Genomic DNA, 20,203 nt, shown 5'->3' with positions numbered 1-20,203 from the left:
ACCTATTTGGCCCTATGTCCTTTCTGGTGTAGCACCAAAGAAATGCACAATCTTTTCTGTAAAGTTGGCTGATTCATGTAAAGGTCTTGGGTTTTGTACATAGTAATTGGAGAATCTAGTTTTCAGACTACAGAGAGAATTTTGAACTATTTTTCCACATCCACAATGTTTTCTTATGTTTCCCATTTTTCTTTCAACTTTGTTCTCAGACCCCTCGGAGACAGAAGAAACTCTTCTGCCGTTACCATGATGGAAATCGGAACCCTAAGTTTATTTTGGCCCCAGCCAAACAGGAGGATGAATGGGACAAGCCCCGCATTGTTCGTTTTCATGAAATAATTTCTGATGCTGAAATTGAAATTGTTAAAGACCTAGCAAAACCCAGGGTAAAAATTTCATTTTAATTTTTCTGCATTTTATAGATACTGATGTGTGTATAAGAACTTGGTTTGGATTTTTTTGAAGACTGACATAATATTACAGCAGTTTTCCTTTTCCTTTATAAGACCTTAAGAATGAACTGAACTTGCTTGTGACATATCTGATCTACTTTTATTGTGTTATGGCTTACCCTAAGTGGGTATCTTGGCAGAACGTGTAACTTCTTATGTAAATGTAGCAATTAGATTCTATTTGTGCCAATTTCTTTCTCAGTATGTTGCTAATACATGCTGATTTACATTGTAATTGTGTTCGAACTGCATCTTTGAGAAAAACATGGGTGAGACTTTTTTTTTAAAGATAATTCTCCTTTCAGCATTATGCTCAGAAACTTTTCTGTTCTGGCGTTTTGTACTAGTCCAAGAAAGTTTCTGCTTTTCCACACCATCCATGGCAAATATGTTTGGAAAAGACAATCAATGTATTTAGTTTAGTTTAAACTCCTTATTACTCTCTTTTAATGTTTGCTTATAAATTTGTAGCATCAACAGTATCATGGGCCATTGTAGGCAAAAGCATAACCATATTTTCTGGCTACTGCCCATGACTCACCCTCTCTTGCTTCTTCTTAATAGCTTTAATGCTAACATAGAGAATACAAACATAAGCATATAAATGATGAGAAATCAACTATTTTACAAGACTGTGCTGAGAACTACATTAAAGTTTCAGTACATGGTCCTGGCCCCTTTAACCTTTAGCTTGTTTTCAAAGATGTTTTATAATTGTAGGATTGAACTACATTTTAGACTTGTAGAATTTGTTGGAAAAGAAACAACCATCATTTGCATACAGAATAAACAATAGAGGAGATTGTTAATTGAATGTGAATAGCTTCCTTGGTTCCTTCAAAAAGGAAAGGTTAAAGTTTCTTGAGCTTTCAAATAAATTTTTAAAGTCTGAATTAAGCATAACAGCTGTTCAAATTGGTCTTCTATAATTCTTACCAACAGAGGAGCACTTTGTAAATTGAGCAAAAGTGGTTTAACATGTAATGGCTCTCTGCTTTATTTAGCTTTTAAATGCTGGGGCCCTGAAGTTGAAATCTTATAATTTATAACCTTTAGCAAAACAACTTTTCTACTATGTGGTATCAGTTCGTCTTTGAATTTCTGTCTCCGTGAATTATGTCCTATAACTAGTCCTATCAAATAACTATAAATTTTAAATGGCGTTGTATGCCCTTGGGAATACTGAATGCAAAGAGAGGAAACAATTAACTCTGTTTAGAGGTATCTGTCTTTGAAGATGATGTTTCATCCTATATTGGTCTCCTAAGGATGTCATCTGTAGTTTTTAACAAGTCCATCATTTTACCAACGGAATGTATTAATCTTCTTTGGATCGGGCATCCTTTCATTTTGGACCCATTGTGGATGCATTCCTAGAATCTTTAGACTTTAAGATGGAATATTTTTTAAAAATCTGCTTTTTTCCTATAGGCTTAGAGGAAAGTAACTATAAATGTTGCGATGTATCTTAAAATGCATCCTTGATATGGTATTTGCTAGATGGGCAAGACATTTAGGAGGAGTTTCTTCTCTTAAAAAAAATCAAAGGGAGAACTCAAATGGCTGTTTGAAATATCCATTCATAAGAGATATAAACATTTGAATTCTTAAGAGATGTAATAGCCCAGTTTAAAAAAGATAGGTTCTAGTTAACAAAATGTTGTGTAGCATGAAATAGAGATTGATCTGAGAGTCAGAAAGATTGGATTTTCAGGTTCTACCTCTGATACCTACTAGATTGTGTGATCTTGGATAAGTCTCTTAACTTTTCTTTGCTCCAGGCAACTCTCCAAGACCATAAGCTGTAAAACATTTGTTGATCTGCTTTGAAAGAGGAAATTTCACCACTAGATTACAAGTCCAGATTTAAAAAAAAACAACAAACCATCATTATAATTACATAGCCACAAAAACTGGGACTGTCCTCCTACTCCCTACCATAACTTCTTCTACCCCTGGTTCTTCAGGGAAAAGGCAGAAAAGTTGAAACAGCCTATTTTCAAGACTCACATCATGCCCAAATCATGAGTTTTTCATTCCCTGTCCCTCACGCCCCCTTCCCCCTCTACCTCGGGATTCTGATTGGTCGGATAAATGTGATGCAGTTTTTGTTTTATAATACAACTATTTTGATGGTTGGCTTCACAGCTGAGGCGAGCCACCATTTCAAATCCAATAACAGGAGTCTTGGAGACGGCCCATTACAGAATTAGCAAAAGGTAAGAGAGACACACGCTGACTTTTGCCCTGTAATGAGTGTTTTATACTTTCCACAGGTATTGTGCTCATTCAGGGAGAGAAGCTTGTTTTGCAAACCCAGAGTTTCCTTTCTTAGTCTCCAGCTCAAGTCCCCGCCATTGTAGCCCACATAGAGAAGCAGCTGCTCTTGTGTTTCACAGGTGGAACCCCTCAGCTAGAAGAGAGAGCTTTTAGTGTCTAATCAGTGCCCATCGTTTTTTTTTCTTTTTTTCTGGGAATTAATGGGACATTTTGCAACTTTCATCTGGAGATATAAAATATCCCCAGACACTATCTGATTCTTGTTTTCTTTTTTCTTTGTCCCTGCCAAGAAAGCCCGGCCTGGATTAGTCTGACAGCCTCTAATGTTTATGAGAGTCTGTCACGTCCAGGGCTACAGAGAATTCATATTCTCCTCTGTCATTAGAGTGTCTGCCTTCAGGAACATTTGTTCATCAGTCATAAAATCACTTTGTCCCAAGACTTAATCAGTCTTCATTCCATTTGGATTTTTTTATTTTACATATTTACTGACTCATATTTGGCACTAAGAGAGAATAGTGCTATTTTCCCATCTCCCAAGTTAGTTTTCCAAATCCTATAACTTGTGAACTCAATTATTTTTCTGTTTTTTTCCCAGCAAAATGCTAAAAAAAAAAAAAAGCTTAATTTCAATGAATTTTTTTTTAAATTAGTTTCTGATAGTATTGATTTTCTTCATGGAAGTCAATATGATTTTGCATATTATCCTCTCTGTAGAAGAAACCAAGATGAGAAAACCAAAATACATGCTTCTAGAGCTTGGGGACATTCCTGTGAGACACAGTGCTAAAAGTTATTTGCAGAAAGCTTCAAATGCCTTTTTAAAAAAGTGAAAGGACAATCAATTTGCAACTAAACCTGTTTATCCAATTCTCCTTGATTTGGAAGTGGCTCTTTTTTGCTGCCACCTTTAAGTATTTCTGCCAATTTGAGAGCATTACATACCATCCAGACCAATCGGAACCTGTCTGATCATCTATGGCTTGGCAAAAACAGAACAAAAACCAACCAAACAACCAAAAAACAAAACAAAACAAAAAACAAACAAAGCCTCCTATGAGAGTAAGTTCTTGTCCTTTCTCTTTTTTTTTTGTAGCTGAGCCGGGCTACAGTACATGACCCAGAGACTGGAAAATTGACCACAGCACAGTACAGAGTATCTAAGAGGTAAGGGGAAACTAGCCAATGGAACCCAGCTGAAATGAGGAATTCTCTAGTTGATCCCAACTGCTTATATCTTCTGGCTTTTTCTTCCATTTGCTTTTTAACTGGGAAGCAAAGGGGAGAATTTAGCTTCGCTTTATGCTTGCTGCTTTTGGGAGAATATATAAGGCATATATGATATCTTAGTAGTGGTGCTACTAATCAAGATTACTTACACACCTGCAAACATTTTTTAAAAATAGCTACACAGCTATTAAACATAGCAGAGTGAAGCCAGGCTGATTATTATTAATTTACTTTTTAGGCAGAGCTTAGAGATGGATGATTAAGATATTATATTATTAACATGTTAATTTTTTGAGCTACCTTAAAAAAAACCCAGAGAATGCCAATTTAAAAAAATCTGTCCCTGAAGATGAAAAGATAAGTGAAGTTGAGTTTTCATTGTAGAAGGACTTAAAGGTTCCCAAAGATGTGTCATAAATGTATATATGTATGTATCTATATGTATATATGTGTATATGTATATGTATCTCTTTTTCTTTTGATAAGATTGGGGCTAGAAATAAAGTTCTATAATTCCCAAAATCAGTATTTAAAAATAGGACCTTTGGAGATCAGGGTAAACGATTTTACACACACACACACACACACACACACACACACACACACACACACGTTTCAACCTATGAAGGGCAGAAAATCCAGCTGAAATGGCCATTTTGTAGCATCTGTAATTCATCACCTCAGCAGTGCCAAGGCTGGAAAGAGACTCAATTTAGCATTTCCTTACTTTGGCATGATTCCATGTATCCTTTAATGTATTAGCTTAGTTTTCTGTGTGTGTGTGTGTGTGTTCTTTTCATAAACCAAAATAATCCAGGGGCACTTTGCTACAATGTGCTTTTAGTTTGGGCCATAGGAGGAGGCTGTTAAAGGAACACTAGTAAAAGGTGCCTGTTCACCATCTACTCAAGAGATAGCTGTATAGCTGTGTTTGGATATTGCATACTTCAGAATTAAGGCTTTTAAAAGTCAACTTTCAGTTAAATTATTCTTAAACTTTGAATGATTTGTCCCAATACTATGATAATATAATCTCATTTATCTTTAAAACTTCATAAATGAAGGCAATTCTTTTATATAGAAATTAGACCGTTATTTATTCTGGGGACTTGTATGTTAAAGTGATAGTCTTTGCCACTAACTATGAAATGTTTGGGTCAGACTAGTTAATTCAATGAACTTTCTAAAATAATGTGGAAATAGGTGTCAAGTGATAACATTTGTACAACCCAGTGGAATTGCTTGTTGGCTCTGAAAGTGGGGAGGAAAGAAGGGAGGGAAAGAAAAACGAATCATGTAAACGTGGAAAAAAATTTTTAAATAAAAATTCATTTAAAAAAATCAATGAACTATCTAGATAATAAATAAAATTTATGAACTTAGTTTATTGGCAAACTTTTTTCAAGGCACATAGATATACAATAGATTTTTTGAGTATATAGCCCATGGGGCTACTGGGCTTTTGCCAACAATTTAAAATAAATCACTGCTAGCAGAGCAGTCTAGAAATATAACCTTTTTTTCATTGACTAAATATTTCTAAATATTCCAGGTTTCCTAAAAAAACAAAACAAAACAAAAAACAACCAAACCTCACATGCTAAAATGAGACCACTCTTTTGAAAGAGAATTCCTGGATTTCTGGAAAGGGCACAGTCAAAATTGATGTAGAACCGTGGCAAAGGAAGGCAGTTTAGCCAGTAGCATCAGGAATCATGACAAACTGTGAGTAATGCCAGAATAAATTTAGTGTTGGCAAGAAACAGATATATATGTGTGTTTAAAGTAGCCTGGTTTAAAAAGTTTCCATGGCACAGTGAGGTTTAGAGAATCCGTATTAGGAAAATTGGACCTACACCTTTTCTTTTCCTTTTAAAACATTCTTATTGCCAATAAAGCAAGAACTAAGAAAGTGATTCTATATAAAACTTCCCAGTATGATTTAAATTCTTCTTAATACTGTTTATGATTTAAAATATATTTTTATATTCTTCCTGAGCTACTGAAACTAGTAAAATGGTAGCATTTAGACAAGTGAATTTCAATTTTCATTAAATTATCATTTGATAATTTAATAAATATTTCAAGGTATACTTGAAAATTTTCTTCCTTCATTGCTAATCTCATTTAAAAAAATATGGTACTATAACTTGATACTGTTTTTAAGCAAACATTTTATGTTCCTTTCCTGAAATGTACTCCAAAGGGAGAGGGGAAACCTCTTTCTCAAATCCAACATGAGAAAAGATTTATGTGAGCTGATATCAGTAAGCAGTAATTTAATCTTTTGCTCTGAGACCATCTGTATTTTGAAAGGGTCAACAGAGAACTTCAAAGACTATATTTTTTAAATTTGTTAAAGATTACATCATCTTCAGCTGAAATAAGAATTTGCCTGTTCCTCCAAAAAGGGTTTCTTAGGCAAAATGTGTGTATAGGTCTCTTTGTTAGAAAAGAGGACTTTAGTTTCTCAGTGACCATCTGCAAGTTGCTGGGGAGTCACCTGTGGCTTTCAAACCTCAATTCTGAAAAACTTTTTGTTTAAAGAAGTCTTATCAAGGAGAAGCTAACGGTGGCTTAGTACACAGCAGACAAACTGGATTTAGTGTCTGAGAAATGATACTCAGAGTAAAAGGACCAGCTAAAGTTAAGAGGAAAAGGAAGGCCATACATATTATATGCTATTCACATATTTTTGATGGTCATTTTTAATATTTTTACCAGAAAATATACTTTAAGTACTGACAAAATGTTAGTAGCAATAAAAAACCCTCAAATATTTTGTTATAATATGGAATATTTGTCCCCTGTTAAGTATTCTCAAATTATCCATAGAAATAAGAGACAAGAAATAACATGAATAACTTTTTATATTTTTTATATTACATTATTTTTACATATTACAATAATTACATACCCACCATTAATCCCCAAACCTCATTTGAGTGAATAGTTTTCAGCTTCTAGCTCAAAAGCTTTTATTAGAGGCACTGATGGCAGACCTCATCTCGCCCCTGATTTCCATTTGGCAGTTTTAACAAGTAATGATCCATTCAGAAAACCAGTAGTTGAAGGTAGAGCGTTCAGACCACAGAACTGGAACCATTATATGACTGATCTAGTCCCTTAGCCAAATTGATAACTAGTGCTCGTTGCTCCAGTCAAATGTCACATGCAGTGACTGAGTTACTGAAATGGACAAATAAATTGTGCCATAGTCTGAAGGTTTCACAGAGAAACAAGGGGTAGAAAAAGAGGAACAAATGGGAGGTCTGTTCCTGAATTATGAGTTTGCTTTATGAATAGGGGAGAAAACTCCAATGACCCTTCCCCAGCACCCCCATTGAGTCAGCCTTTTGATCAGTAAATTTTCCGAGAACAAAATTGCATTTAATGGGAAATGTTAACAAAAGCTCATGGAGGCCAATTTTCTTCATTACCCTTGGCTTAAATAATCAGTATACACTTCAGGGATTTGTGACTTAATTTGTGCAGCTAACACCTCCTGCCTCTCTCCTCTCCTAAAGTCCACTTTCTAATTGGAAACACTAGAAAAATTAAACCTGTTTCAAGCTGTTAGGGTTCGAGTTGCAGACCACCCAAGGAGCACACGAAGACAATGCAATTCAAGCAAGGGAAAGCCTTTATTACTAGCACGCTATCATTAGCATGCTAGGGGAAAGCTCAGCAAAGCAGTTCCATCTTCCCAGAGCTGAGACCCTACATATATAAGTCACAATATTACTTAACCTGGATGATTGTTTAAACCCTCGAGCACTTGATGGCTAATTATTTTGCTGAAATGTTGCAACAGTCCTGAAACACTCTGTGGTCAGCTATCTGCTGAAATGTTTGCAACTGGGCAGCATAGCTGGAGGATGTGTTTATCAGATGGGTTGGAGGTCCTGTGCCCTTTTTCCTTTTCTTCAAAGCATGTATATGGTCAATCAAAACAAATTTCCATATTGACCATTTCTGAGTTCCTTCACCTCTCCATCAGGACGTGGGTAACATTTTTCATAATTAGTCTTCTGAAATGCTGATTGGTCATTGTGCTGATGAGAGTTCAGCACAAGAGTATTTCCTCACATTTATATGTCCTCTGTCCTTTTACCCAGGTAATATGTCCCTCTTGTCCTTCCTTCTCATCTCTGCTTCATACCCTGGTTTACTTCAAAGTTCCACTCTTTATTGCTTCCAACAGGAAGTCTGCCGTGATCTCCCCAGTTTCTAGTGTCTTCATCAGTCCTTGGAAGTTACTTCTCAAGTATTTTGTGTATTTTAGTGTTTATTTATCTGTTTACATGTTCCCCTTACCTCTGTAGAATTAAGGTCTTCCAGGATAGGAACCATTTCATTTTTTTCTTTTAATCCTTAATGCTTAATAGAGTGTCCAGATGTTTATATAATTGAATTTAATTCACTTTATGATTTCACTGGTGTGAATATTCTTTCCTCTAAAAGTGTGTGGAGGTAGCATCAAAGGAGAGAAGGGAACATCTAAGAGATGTTATGAAAGTAAAATCAACACGACTCGGTAAGATTAGATATTGGTGTGGAGCATGAGGGAGAGACAGTGAGGGATTGAGTTTGATAACTGGGTTGCAAGCCTGAGTGCCCCTAGCATCCTTGTTATTAACAGGGATGTTTGGAAAAGGGGCAGGTATTGGAGAAAGTATAACAAATTCATTTTGGGGCTTGTTAAGTTCCAGGTGTCTTAAGGGACATCCAGCAGTGAGAGCCCTGTTGAAGCTGTGTAATGGATCCAATCAGCAGAGTGTCCTGTTTTTGTCCGGGTTCATTCAGCGACACACTAGACCCAGATCAGTAAAGGCAGGGCATTTACTGAGGCAGGCCAGAGGCCACTTGGTAGTTGGCAGAGCTAAGATTTGATGTGCCTGTATCCAGTGAGTCCAAGCTATTGTTCTTTCTGCTGGGTGCATGCAGCTGGGAAGCAGAACCATTCCAGGAATGAAGAGAGGAGGTAGAATCACATTCTTTTGGTTAAAAAGTAAATGAAAAGGCAAAGGAAAGGGGCAGCTGAGTGGCTCAGTGGGTTGAGAGGCAGCTATGCCTCTGTCTTGAGGGACTATTTTCATAGGTAATTAGTTTGGTCTACTTTTTGCCATTCTGAGAGACTGCTGGGATTCATGCAATTAGCAATGTGAGCCCCCGGATCTTGTTAGCTTCAGCAGGTAGGCATTTGCTAATTTAGACAAAGCAGAGTAGATTTGGGATAGCCTGGAAACAGCTTCAGTTGTCATGGACGAGAAGTGAAAGGCATTCCTGACAGTTCTAACTACATAAGCGAACTGTTCCACTGACTTCTGTTTTTGTGTCTTGGGGATTTGTGGCCTTGGGGAAGGGAAGGAAGGAAACCGGAAGGACAGGTGAGAGCTAGGGACAGGAGGAGGAACATGGAGGGGGCAAGGGCCAGCCAGGGGCCTTCCTGGAACTGAGAGGGAGAACACGTGAGGGGCAGACACATAGGGGCTGGAATGGACACAGACGGGAGAAGATGGACAAAGGGTGGTGTTTTTTTTTTGTCCATTCTTCTGCTTTCTCTTAGAGGAGGTTTTTGTATTTTCTTTTTGTGGGTTTGGGGAGGCCCAGGTACAGGGTCTGAGATCATTGTACTGTCTAGGAAAATTAACAGAGGTGTTTTTTTTGGATATGGCTTTTTTCAGCATTCTTTAAATTAAATTTGCATAATGCAAATTTATGTAAAGCAAGAACTATCTATATTTTAAACTCTTGGCTTTGAATCCTTTGTTAAATCTTGTAATCTCTTTACATATTAGTGAAGCCTATGGAACTGTTACTTAGGATTTTAATTTTGTACCAGTATTTCTTCTTAGGACATCTGAAGAGTAATGTTGATTTAAGATCAATTTTAATCTTTGAAAATAGTGAAAAACTCTTAATTTATGATCTCATGTAACATAATGTTTGATTAGAAATAGGGTAGTATATTTACCTGTAGAGCTTTTTTAAGGATTTAAATGATATAAATTGGGAAGAGAAAGGAGAAGTTCTTGTGGTATTTTTTTACTTAAAGACTCAGAGTAATTCTCCTTTTCTCACTACTCCATCTAAAGAACATGATGAAACCCTGCACTCTTGTAAAATGAATGATGGGTTGAGAAAGCATACGTTCAGTACTCACTTCTTACTGGCCCCATGATGAGAGTATAGCTAGACTACAGACAGAAAGATGACAAGGCTCTCCTTTTTTGTGTGTTGGCATTTTAAAAGAGCAAATCCACTGGCCTAGATCACAACCCTTCTGTAACCTACTGCCTCCTTTTGGAGCGTTTCTGTCATTGAAAAATCAATTGTCCTGTGGCCACCTTGGTGGCGAGTCTCTCCAAACTTACCCAGGCTGGGCTTGGACAGCAGCTAACTCCGTTTTTGCTTGGTCTTGTGTGTGAAGCCTTTCACATCGCTGCCATGCCCTCCCTGCGGGGGTGGGGGGTGGGGGGTGCATCAGCCTGTGACTTCAGAGGAGCTATGTCTAGAACTAAAAGGAGGGGGGAGGGACGGGAATCGAGTAACGTCATTGGCTAATTGGAATACGGATACCTCCGAGTTTTTTGATTTTCCAACTTACAAGCATTCATGAGTAGGTCAGGTGTTGGGCTAGGGCTGCTAACGCTGGTTTCGGCTTTGGTTTTAGTGCCTGGCTGTCTGGTTATGAAGACCCTGTGGTGTCCCGAATTAACATGAGAATACAGGACCTAACGGGACTTGATGTTTCCACAGCTGAAGAGCTCCAGGTAGGTTACCCAGTCAAAAATGAACTCCCTACCCTGGGCCATGGCATGCCTCTTAAAGGACCTTTCATCTTGGCCATTCCTAAAGAGCTCCTTCCTTTTTTTTTTTTTAAACCCTTTCCTTCAGTCTTAGTTTCTATATACTAAATTTCAGCACAGCAGTAAGGGCTGAGCAAGTGGAGTTAAGTGACATTCCCAGGGTCACACAGCTGGGAAGTGTCTGAGACCAGATTTAAACCCAGGACCTCCCATCTCCAGGCCTGGCAATGGGCTCTATCTTGTTCATTTCCCCATGCTACATTTAAAAACTGATCTGACCTGTCATTTTGACATCATTTGGTATACAACCTCCAACCAGTAGGTGAAAGAGCTTCACTATAGGGGAATTTACAAGGTTACTGATCTCTACCTTTTAATATATTCATTGGACCAAAGCACTTGTCTTTTTCATCTTAGAATCAATATTATATTATGGATTGGTTCCAAGGCAGAAGAGCAGTAAGGGCTAGGCAATGGGGGTTAAATGACTTGCCCAGGGTCACTCAGCTATCTGAGAACAAATTTGAACTCAGGTCCTCCTGTCTCTAGGCTTGGCTCTCAATCCTCTGAGCCCTTAGTTTCCTCCCAACCTTGCCTTTCTAATATTTTGTTAAGACTTGCTCTGTGCTTACAGTATATATAATAAAGGCCTTTGAGAAGAAAGGAATAATGTATCTACAGAGTCGAAGCAGAGGAGCTTAAATTAAGGGGGAAAATATCCTTAGAAAATCTGAGGCCCTTATTTTTAGTTTTTCATTCTTTTTTTCCCTACTCTGATCTTGACAGGAACCACTAGCTAATACCTCTCTGTTTAGTAGGTCAATCCTTCCCTTGGGTTTGGGGGATGGAAAGGATAATGAAAGCTATAACTGACCTATGGAGGGGGGGCATCAAGCAGGAAGGATTGTCTGCATGTTTACTTCTTCTCTGTTTACCCTAAGGGGAAAAAAACTGGCAGGACAAGAACCTAGTTTAAGTAAAAAACAAAAATAGTCAGGGGGTTTGCCAACATTTTGGACTTTGGAAAAAGCCTTGCTCTTAACTGAACATTTCCTTTGGCTTTTAACGTTGAGCTGTGATATTGCACCCACATTTATTTTTGAATGGTGCACTGAGGAAGAATTGGCTTTTCCCAAATTTTAGCTGAAGGTAATCATGAAAAGCTCAGAGGTAGTACTGGATAAATTGTTGCTGTTCTCTCCCTGACTTCCCAGGAACTGTAACTGCTTTTAGATGTGTTGCTTCTCATTCCACCATAGGTAGCCAACTACGGCGTAGGAGGCCAGTACGAGCCTCATTTTGATTTTGGAAGGGTAAGTTTGGCCATTTGTATAGTTTGTTCTTCATGTGCATTGTTTCTCTCTTTCAGGTGGCAAATTACGGAGTGGGAGGACAGTATGAACCCCACTTTGACTTTGCACGGGCAAGTAAAAAGATGAAGGGGTGAAAAAAGTCACTAAAGCTTAGGCTCTACACAGGGTTCCCACACTTTTGCTATTATTGTTTTTAAAAATTCCATAGCCTACCACTTTTCAATTATTTCAGTGAAGCTCACTAAACCACCAGGGGAACAGATAAATGAAGGGGGTCACCATTTAACTCATCAGTTATGTTCAATTAAGAATGTTGTGACAGTAATGCATTTTATATTTAAGGAAAAAAACCCCAACTAGTTAGATGTGTGGTGTTCCTTTCTAAGTCACAAATAACTTTTTCGATATGTTACTGGTGAAGTGGACCTAACTTGATTGGAATAAAGTTAAATTGAAAATATAAAGGTCACTTTCAATTAGGAAAAAAGGTATCAGAAAAGAGGTCCCTTGCTTTCCAGTTGCTTGGATTTCCTGGAGTTTATTGTGCTTTTAACTAAACTCAAATCTGTCTTGACAAAAACATTGTTTTTTTGACTTACACATTGGAGCTATGTTACTAAAATAACACTACTGAATTCTGGTGATTTGGGGTGTCTGTGCATTAATATAAGGTGGACACTAATATGGTCTCTTGATGCTCTACTAACAGTTATGTAAATGTGTTTTGTTGGGAATCAGTAGGATGAGAAACACTTGTATTCTTGGTTATGGTAGAGACAAATACACACACATGTTAATTGCATGAATCAGCTTCTGAAATTGTCTAAAATCCATATAAGTGAAATTAATTTCTATGTGAATGAAGAACAGGAGCATATCTCTTGGTCATGGAGAAACGAAAAATAATAAGTAAACTAGTAAAGATGAGGCTTGTTCTTTTGGTCCCAGCAATGAAATTAGTTCCTGTTTCATAAGTAGCAAATGTTTTTATCATTGCCTCATAGTCTAGTTAATGTAGGGAGGGAGAAAGTGTTTATTTACAGCATTGTCATGAAATAGAAATTTCTCCATCGTTCAAAAAATTTATGCTGAAATTTACTACACAAATATTGTCCCCTTCTTTCTTCCAAGGCAAAAATCATTTTAAACTCCAGCATTATTACCCAGTTGTAAAATTAGGGGTCAAAGAATTTTTGAGATTGGCAGGCATTATCTAATTAAATTCTACAAATGGAGCTGCCAAGATCAGCTAACCCTTCTGTTGTGAATATTTTCAGTTGTTAGGGAGGATTTTCTTTTGAGCCTAAATCTGCCTGCCTTCTTTCTATCTCTTTTTAATTAGTGAGTCTATTTTTTATGCCACATAGCCGATAAATACTTGAAGATAAAGACCATGGTTCCTTTAAGTTGTCTCTCTTCTAGACTAAACATCTACAGTTCCTCTGACTCATTGTTCTATGTCATAGTTTTGATCAATTGGCCTCTTTCTCACCTTCTGGATGTGGTTCAGCTTGGGGTGCCATATTTTAGGAAGATGGCAAGCTGAATATTTTTCCATATGGGGTTTGACTAGGATAGAGTACAGCAGGACTATCACCTCCCTTATTATCCTAGTAATAGAATTTAAGATTACATTATGTTTTTGGCTGCTACATTGTTTGTCTTGATACTAAGTCTCTGATTAATCACACAAAATTATGAGAAATAGCACGTCTTGTCCTGTTGTGCCAAATATTTCAATTAACTTTTTTAGACTCTTAATATTTAAAAACAGTGAGGACTTTGTAAAAAGAATTGCATCAACCATTGTGGCGTACAACCCTTCCTTCAGTGGTTTAAGCAAAATTCCTCGATTCTGAGTCTGTTTGAGCCAGCAAAAATACATTTTTCAGTCCTTATATTTTAGCTGGCTAAAAAGGACTCATTTTATATGTGAATATATGATTTAAGCCCTAACATGAATTGACTGTACTCTCTAAAAGTAGATTTAAATTACATTTGCCCTTAGGAAGATTAAAATGTTAGCCATCCAAAATGAAAGATAATACCAAGTAACTTAATTTCCTGAAAATTTGCCCTTGGATAGACCTCATGGAAGAAAGTACCTTGAACTTTTTAGCCTACAGAACATCCCAGGGTGTGACCTATTTGTACTTCCCCTGAAGTGTCTTTTGGTAACCACCAAAGGAAGATTCATTTCTTCAGTTGTGGAAGTTACTTTTGTCCTTTAGAATTTCTAAGGACTTTTTAATCAGCATAAATCCCTAGGCAGCTTAAAAAAAATGATAGGCCTCACTTATGAGCACTGCTCAGAAAAAAATAAATAACTTCCATATACTATAAACTCTCATACTTTGGAAATTGGATTTGGGACCTCTCCTTTGTTTTGTTTCTATTTGATGCAAAATGAGTAAGCCTCGATAGGCAGTCTCATTTCTTTTCTGTTAGTATTTTGGTAAAAAAAAAAAAAGCATTTAGCATACATAGTTACTTAAAATGGCATATTTTCCAAATGTCAATCATATATTATGAGGAAAGCACCAATTATACAAAGGAAACTCCTTGATAGTTTGGCATAAACTCCAGCCTGTGTTTGATCATTTGCCATTGTTTCATAACCGTTGACATTATTTAATCTCTCCACCTTATCCACAGAAAGATGAGCCAGATGCTTTCAAGGAGCTGGGCACGGGCAATAGAATTGCTACGTGGTTGTTCTATGTAAGTGGCTAACCTGGAGCATTTTGGTTCTAGCTGGGAAAGTGGGTATGGGCCAAGTTGTGTTAGAACAAAAAATCTCAGCAGGACAAGTGTTTCTATATTATTTTAGGCAGTATTTCATCTGTTTTTGACATAGCCAGTGAATTGACAGTCTCATAGGTTGTGGAATACCGTAGTTAAGTCTTTCAGTAGCTTTTAGTTTTATATCTCTTTTGCTTATCCTGGACAATAATGCTATTATATATCCCGCATTTATATAGCATGTTAGTTCGCAAAGCACTTTGCCTATATCATGTCACTTGATCCTCACAACAATCCTAGGTAGCAGGTGTTCTCCTTGTCCCTGGTTTACAGATGATGAAACTGAGTCCGAAAGATGAGGTGACATGCCCAGGGTCATACAGCTAAGTACGTGCCAAGGGCATGATTTGAACCCGAGTCTTTGAGACCACAAAACCAGCACTGTCCACTGTGCTACTAGCAGCCTATACGGTGGCTGCATTACTCTTACTAAAACAAATTGACTCAACATCCTCGTTTCAAAGTTCTCCCAAGAATGGAGTAGACGCACATGCTTTATTTCCCACTGTGCGTCTTCAGTGCAGTTACACTGAGTATACCCGAGCCAGCAGCAAAATTCGAAATATTCCAAAGCCTGTCATGCATGTGAAACAGGGGAGTTATCTCAGGGCAAGATGACATGCGGGGCACGTCCTGTTTAGCTTGAGTTTCTGGCTCTCTTCTCAGAAGAAAGCAGGTAACGGAGGCGAATTGGGCTCCCTCCTCCGTTGGCACAGCTCGGACAGCCACACCAGTGTAGAGGAAGCCTGCGCCTTTGGGGGCTCCGGGGGTTTGCTGGGTCACTTGTGGGATCCTAGCCGATTCCTTTCTGGTTTGGGGGTCTTTTGTAGATGAGCGATGTGTCAGCAGGGGGAGCTACCGTCTTTCCGGAAGTAGGAGCCAGTGTTTGGCCCAAGAAGGTAAACTGGATTTTAGACTCAAGGGGGATGATGCCTCGCATTTGTGGTCCAGCCAAAGAGCTGCGCGGTTTAAAAGCATGCCATTGCTTGTGCGTGCCTGCGTGTGTGTGTGGGGGGGAAGGGGGGCGCATGGAGAGATGGCTGGGGGCTTTGGGTTAAATTGGCACGGCCTGAATGAGGAGGCCCATTTGGGATCCAGAGGGTGGTGGGCGAGGGCAGTATTTTGGAGATTGGGTGCCCCTCCAGGACCCACCCCCCCGAAAAAAAGCCAAAAGCGGTGAGGTTTTCAGCCCTGCGGCTGCTCTGTGGCCATTCCCCCACCCGCACCCCTTCTCATCCTCTGCACTTCCTCCAAGTTGAGGATTTTCAAGTCCTGAGGATGGAGCACAACCGGGAGGTGCTTGGGCAGAGCGGGGGGGGGGGGGGGGGGGGGGGGGGGGGGGGGGGGGAGGGAGCGGGAGGGCAGGATAGCCTGACTTGTGTGCTACAGGAAGTTGACCTTTTCCCTCCCGTTTCCCAGGGAACGGCAGTGTTCTGGTATAATCTATTCGCAAGCGGAGAAGGCGACTACAGTACGAGGCACGCGGCTTGTCCGGTGCTAGTTGGAAACAAATGGGGTAAGGCGCTTCAGCCTCCTGGGCTTCCCCCTTTGGGGACCAGCCCTGTGAGGTCCTGGTTGGTGGGAAGCCCCGGGGAGGAGACTGGCCGGAGGCAGGGAGGCACGTGGTGGCGTCAGCGCCCTGCGTGATACCACCCGGGGACGGATGTCCTCCGAGAAGAAGAAGGGACTCCGGATCCCTTCTGGACCTCTGCGTGGCGTGGGGTGGCGTGGCGTCTTTGGGTTTTCTTGTCTCCCATATTTGAAGCGTAACACGGCATCTTGCCTATAAATGAATAAGGAGATGGATAGGCAAAGAGATCAAGTCACTGGAGAGATGGCTAACTGACGGACCAGGCAAATAGCAAGCCCGCTCACCAAGTGGACAGGAAGTAGATAGCTAAGGGAGCCCTTGGGAGCTAGCTCCTCACGGGCACCTTCCATTCGTGTGTGCTTTGGGGATCACAGAGGCGTTCATCGCCAGGCGCGGAAACAAGCCAAATATCCAGCAACTTTCTCCAGTTTTCCTTTATGTTCTTAACAGCTGATCCGATTTTAGAAATTCTTAGGCAGGCTCTGATTTCTTAATTTTAGCTCATATCATTTTTCTAATTAATAATTGATCTCTTAGAGGCCGGTTCACAAGAATAATAGGATTTGGCACTTAGAGGAGGCTCAGAAATAGTCCTTACTTAAGGGTTTTTTGTAAGCTTTTTTTAACCTTCACCTCTGTCTTAGAATCAGTACCATGTATTGGTTCCAAGGCAGAAGATCAGTAAGAGCAAGGGCTAGGCAATGAGGGTCAAGTGACTTGCCCAGGGTTACCCAGCCAGGAAGTGTCTGATGTTAGATTTGAACCCAGGACCTCCTATTTCTAGGGCTGGCACTCAATCTACTGAACCACCTCCCTGTCCCTTTTAGGAGTTCTTAACCCAGGATATATCCATTTGTTGTTTGTTTTACTGGTTTGGTCATTGAGTTTCAATGTGATTTGGGGGGGGGGGGTGAGCTTACATATTTTATTATACTTACTTGCTTCTGAGAAGAGAACTGCGGATAGACTTCACCATCCACCGGATAGAGGTCCATGACACCCACCAAAGTTAAAAGCCGGCTCTGGTTAAGTTTTTCAGATGATGATCCTGAGGCCCAGGGAAGTCCCGTGTCTTGCCACGAGTCACCCAGCAGCAGGCCATTTGGACATCAGGAGCTGGAACTTAAGGTCTCCCCGTCTGGTGCTCCTCACGCTCCCCCATATTGTTCTTCAGAGAAACATGAGGCTTAGGGAGTTTGAGAAAGGGAGAAAGGTGAAGAAGAAATAACTCCACTTCTTTTTCCCTTACAGTATCCAATAAATGGATTCACGAACGTGGACAGGAATTCCGAAGACCATGCACCTTGTCAGAGTTGGAATGATACAGACTTTGTCCGTTCCCTCCTCTTTCCTGTCCTTTGATATGTGTATTGTATAGTACACTTTTCCAAATTTAGCCGTTTACAATTGACTAACAACACTCCACTACAGATTCAGTCTTGAACCTCATCCCGTGTTTCATCTGTGGACAATCGCCTCCTTTTTTGTTTTGTTTTTGCTTTTTCACATAATATGAATTAATACCCATTGTGCATATAGAAAACCTTAGGATTGCACAAGATGAATGATAACAAGTCAGGGTCATCCATAAGAAGGTAACAAGACCGTTGCACGATAGGCTCTGGGGAAGGGCTTGACTTTCAAAGAGGTCTAGTGTGGGGAGGTCACTGTGTTCCAATCTGTGAATGGTGAATTAAGCATGGACAATCTGAATTTTGAGAGCAGCTTCTTTGGGCATGCCGATCATGTTCACCTAACCCCGTCTCTTGTCCTTTTACTTGGTACCGTGTGCAGTTTGTCCCACATCGATGCGGACCTGCGGTGAGCTTTCCTGCCCTCAGCAGAATAAGATTCTGACACATCAGCCATCCCCGTCTTCTCTCGCCAACCTCACAAGTGCATTTGACTTCAGATAAAAGTCTCACCGTTCAGATTGTTGATACCCAAAGTACTTTAGCAGGATTGCCAAGTCACCTCATAAGTATTGGCTTTTCCTAAAATCCCAAGACTTTGTCATTTCTCCCATTTTCTTGAATAATTGTGACCATACAGTTGCTGCTTTTCACATATCTTAGTGTTAATGCATTGCCAATTATTCCTGCCAAAGCAGGATGGCGACATTAGCATTTTGAATCAACAAGTGTGCCTTAGGAGACTGGAAAGTTCATGTTCAAGACCTTTAATAAGGAGGTAAAATTACAAGCATTGAACGCTTTTTATTCCTGAAAAGCCAAATTGTTTGCTTTTTCAATTCTGAAATGTTTTGTGACAATGACCTATTATTTATATCTTAAACCTTTTTTTAAAATATTGCTGGTTTTGTGTGTTTCTTTTGTTTCAATGCGTGTCAGAGAAGATACGATCTTCTTTCACATTTCTGGGATCTCCATGGCATAGGGCATGGGGTGGCCTCTTAATATCAAACATAGATATTTCAGCAGTAGATCTTTAGCCAAACAAAATAACAATGGACGTGATGAACCCATGCTCCAATTTTATTTTGGTGTTTGACATCTGTATTATTTCCAAGGGTGGGGAGAAGAGGTCACAGTCATTGTAATTCATGAAATGTTATATTTAAGTCTCATTTTGTTTCTATTTGAATATCTAGGGTGAGAGGGAAAAGGAGTGGGGGAGAGAAAGGAAGGGAGGGAAGGAAAGAAAGAGAAAAAACTCAGTTTATTTAAATGGATAAATGAAGAGCAAAAAGCAAGTTAATTTTTTCAATATCAACCACATTCTTCTCTGAATAATTATAGCCCAAAGATTTGGTGAAGAAAAGATGAAAAGCTCTAAAAATGGCATTCATTTGAGCCCAATTCTAAGAAATTATTAATCTCCCAAAAAGCCTTGGCATAAATTAGATGAATTAGAATATTTTTATATGTTGCTAGAAAATAAAGATAAGGCCCAATTAATACACTTCATTAGGTTTCCACAATTATCTAACCACACAGGACAGAGATTACTTCTGTGATTTCATGGGTTGAAGAAACTCCCAGGTGTGGAAACCATCTACCAGTACAGGCTGGCACCTCTCGCACAGAGTTGTCTATAGCACTAAGAGGTTAAGTGATGTGCTCAGAATCATAGACTACTACATTTTTTAAAATAGAAAAAAACCATATGGGTACCATTACACCCACATCTTTGCCCTCTCTTGAGGTACGATGGCAGCCTCCTGCTCCCAGGGACTCGCCAAAATGACCTGATTGGGGAAAGAACCCCAAAGCTTTGATTAAACATTCAACAGAAATAAAAGGCTACTTTTATTTTGTACAAAACACTGCTGGGTTTGGGGGGAAATCTGAAGAGAAAACAAGGAACCTGCCCTAAAAGAACTTATAATGTAGATGAACCCAATTATACAGGGAAACATTAAAAGCAAATCTTGATCTTATAAACTCAGGGCAAGAAGTAATATGATGACTCATCTCTTTCCCTTTATTTATTTTGATTAACTAAGACTACCATGTCGATTAGATAAGAGTTCTGGGGAATAGCATATTTAAAAATAGAATCATCAGAGACCAACTGAAATTGGACATTGTTTGGATGACCAGCTTTCAACAATACATAAACTAGATTCATTCTCTGCTCATGGCCTTGCATATCATCCCAGCTCCATGTCTATGTTTCTTAGCTCCCTACCCTAAATAAGCCATTTTCTCTGCTTTGTTCTTTCTTAACTTTGTTTGATGGATTGCAAAGTTTAGAGCTCCA

At 39.2% G+C, this 20,203-nt stretch overlaps 1 protein-coding gene across 7 annotated transcripts in view; it reads left to right on the top strand.

The window, feature by feature from the left end:
- P4HA1 (prolyl 4-hydroxylase subunit alpha 1) overlaps nt 1–18,790 on the top strand; it is a 74,410-nt gene extending 55,620 nt beyond the window's left edge. For 2 of the 7 annotated variants that reach the window (XM_056799497.1, XM_007478364.3), the window contains exons 8-15: nt 210–386; nt 3,829–3,899; nt 10,639–10,738; nt 12,144–12,197; nt 14,743–14,808; nt 15,720–15,788; nt 16,309–16,405; nt 17,732–18,790. In XM_056799497.1, coding sequence (XP_056655475.1) covers nt 210–386; nt 3,829–3,899; nt 10,639–10,738; nt 12,144–12,197; nt 14,743–14,808; nt 15,720–15,788; nt 16,309–16,405; nt 17,732–17,802 — 705 coding nt within the window. In that variant the 3' untranslated portion in view covers nt 17,803–18,790. Of the gene's footprint in view, nt 1–209; nt 387–2,600; nt 2,672–3,828; nt 3,900–10,638; nt 10,743–12,037; nt 12,088–12,143; nt 12,198–14,742; nt 14,809–15,719; nt 15,789–16,308; nt 16,406–17,731 lie in introns of all 7 variants that reach the window. The other 5 variants (XM_056799503.1, XM_056799513.1, XM_056799514.1 and 2 more) reach the window with 3 other exon arrangements.
- The last annotated feature ends 1,413 nt before the right edge of the window (nt 18,791–20,203 follow it).

The sequence above is a fragment of the Monodelphis domestica genome, chromosome 1 (assembly GCF_027887165.1).
Source record: "Monodelphis domestica isolate mMonDom1 chromosome 1, mMonDom1.pri, whole genome shotgun sequence".
NCBI lineage: Eukaryota > Metazoa > Chordata > Mammalia > Didelphimorphia > Didelphidae > Monodelphis > Monodelphis domestica.
This window is presented reverse-complemented; position numbering and strand designations above follow the sequence as displayed.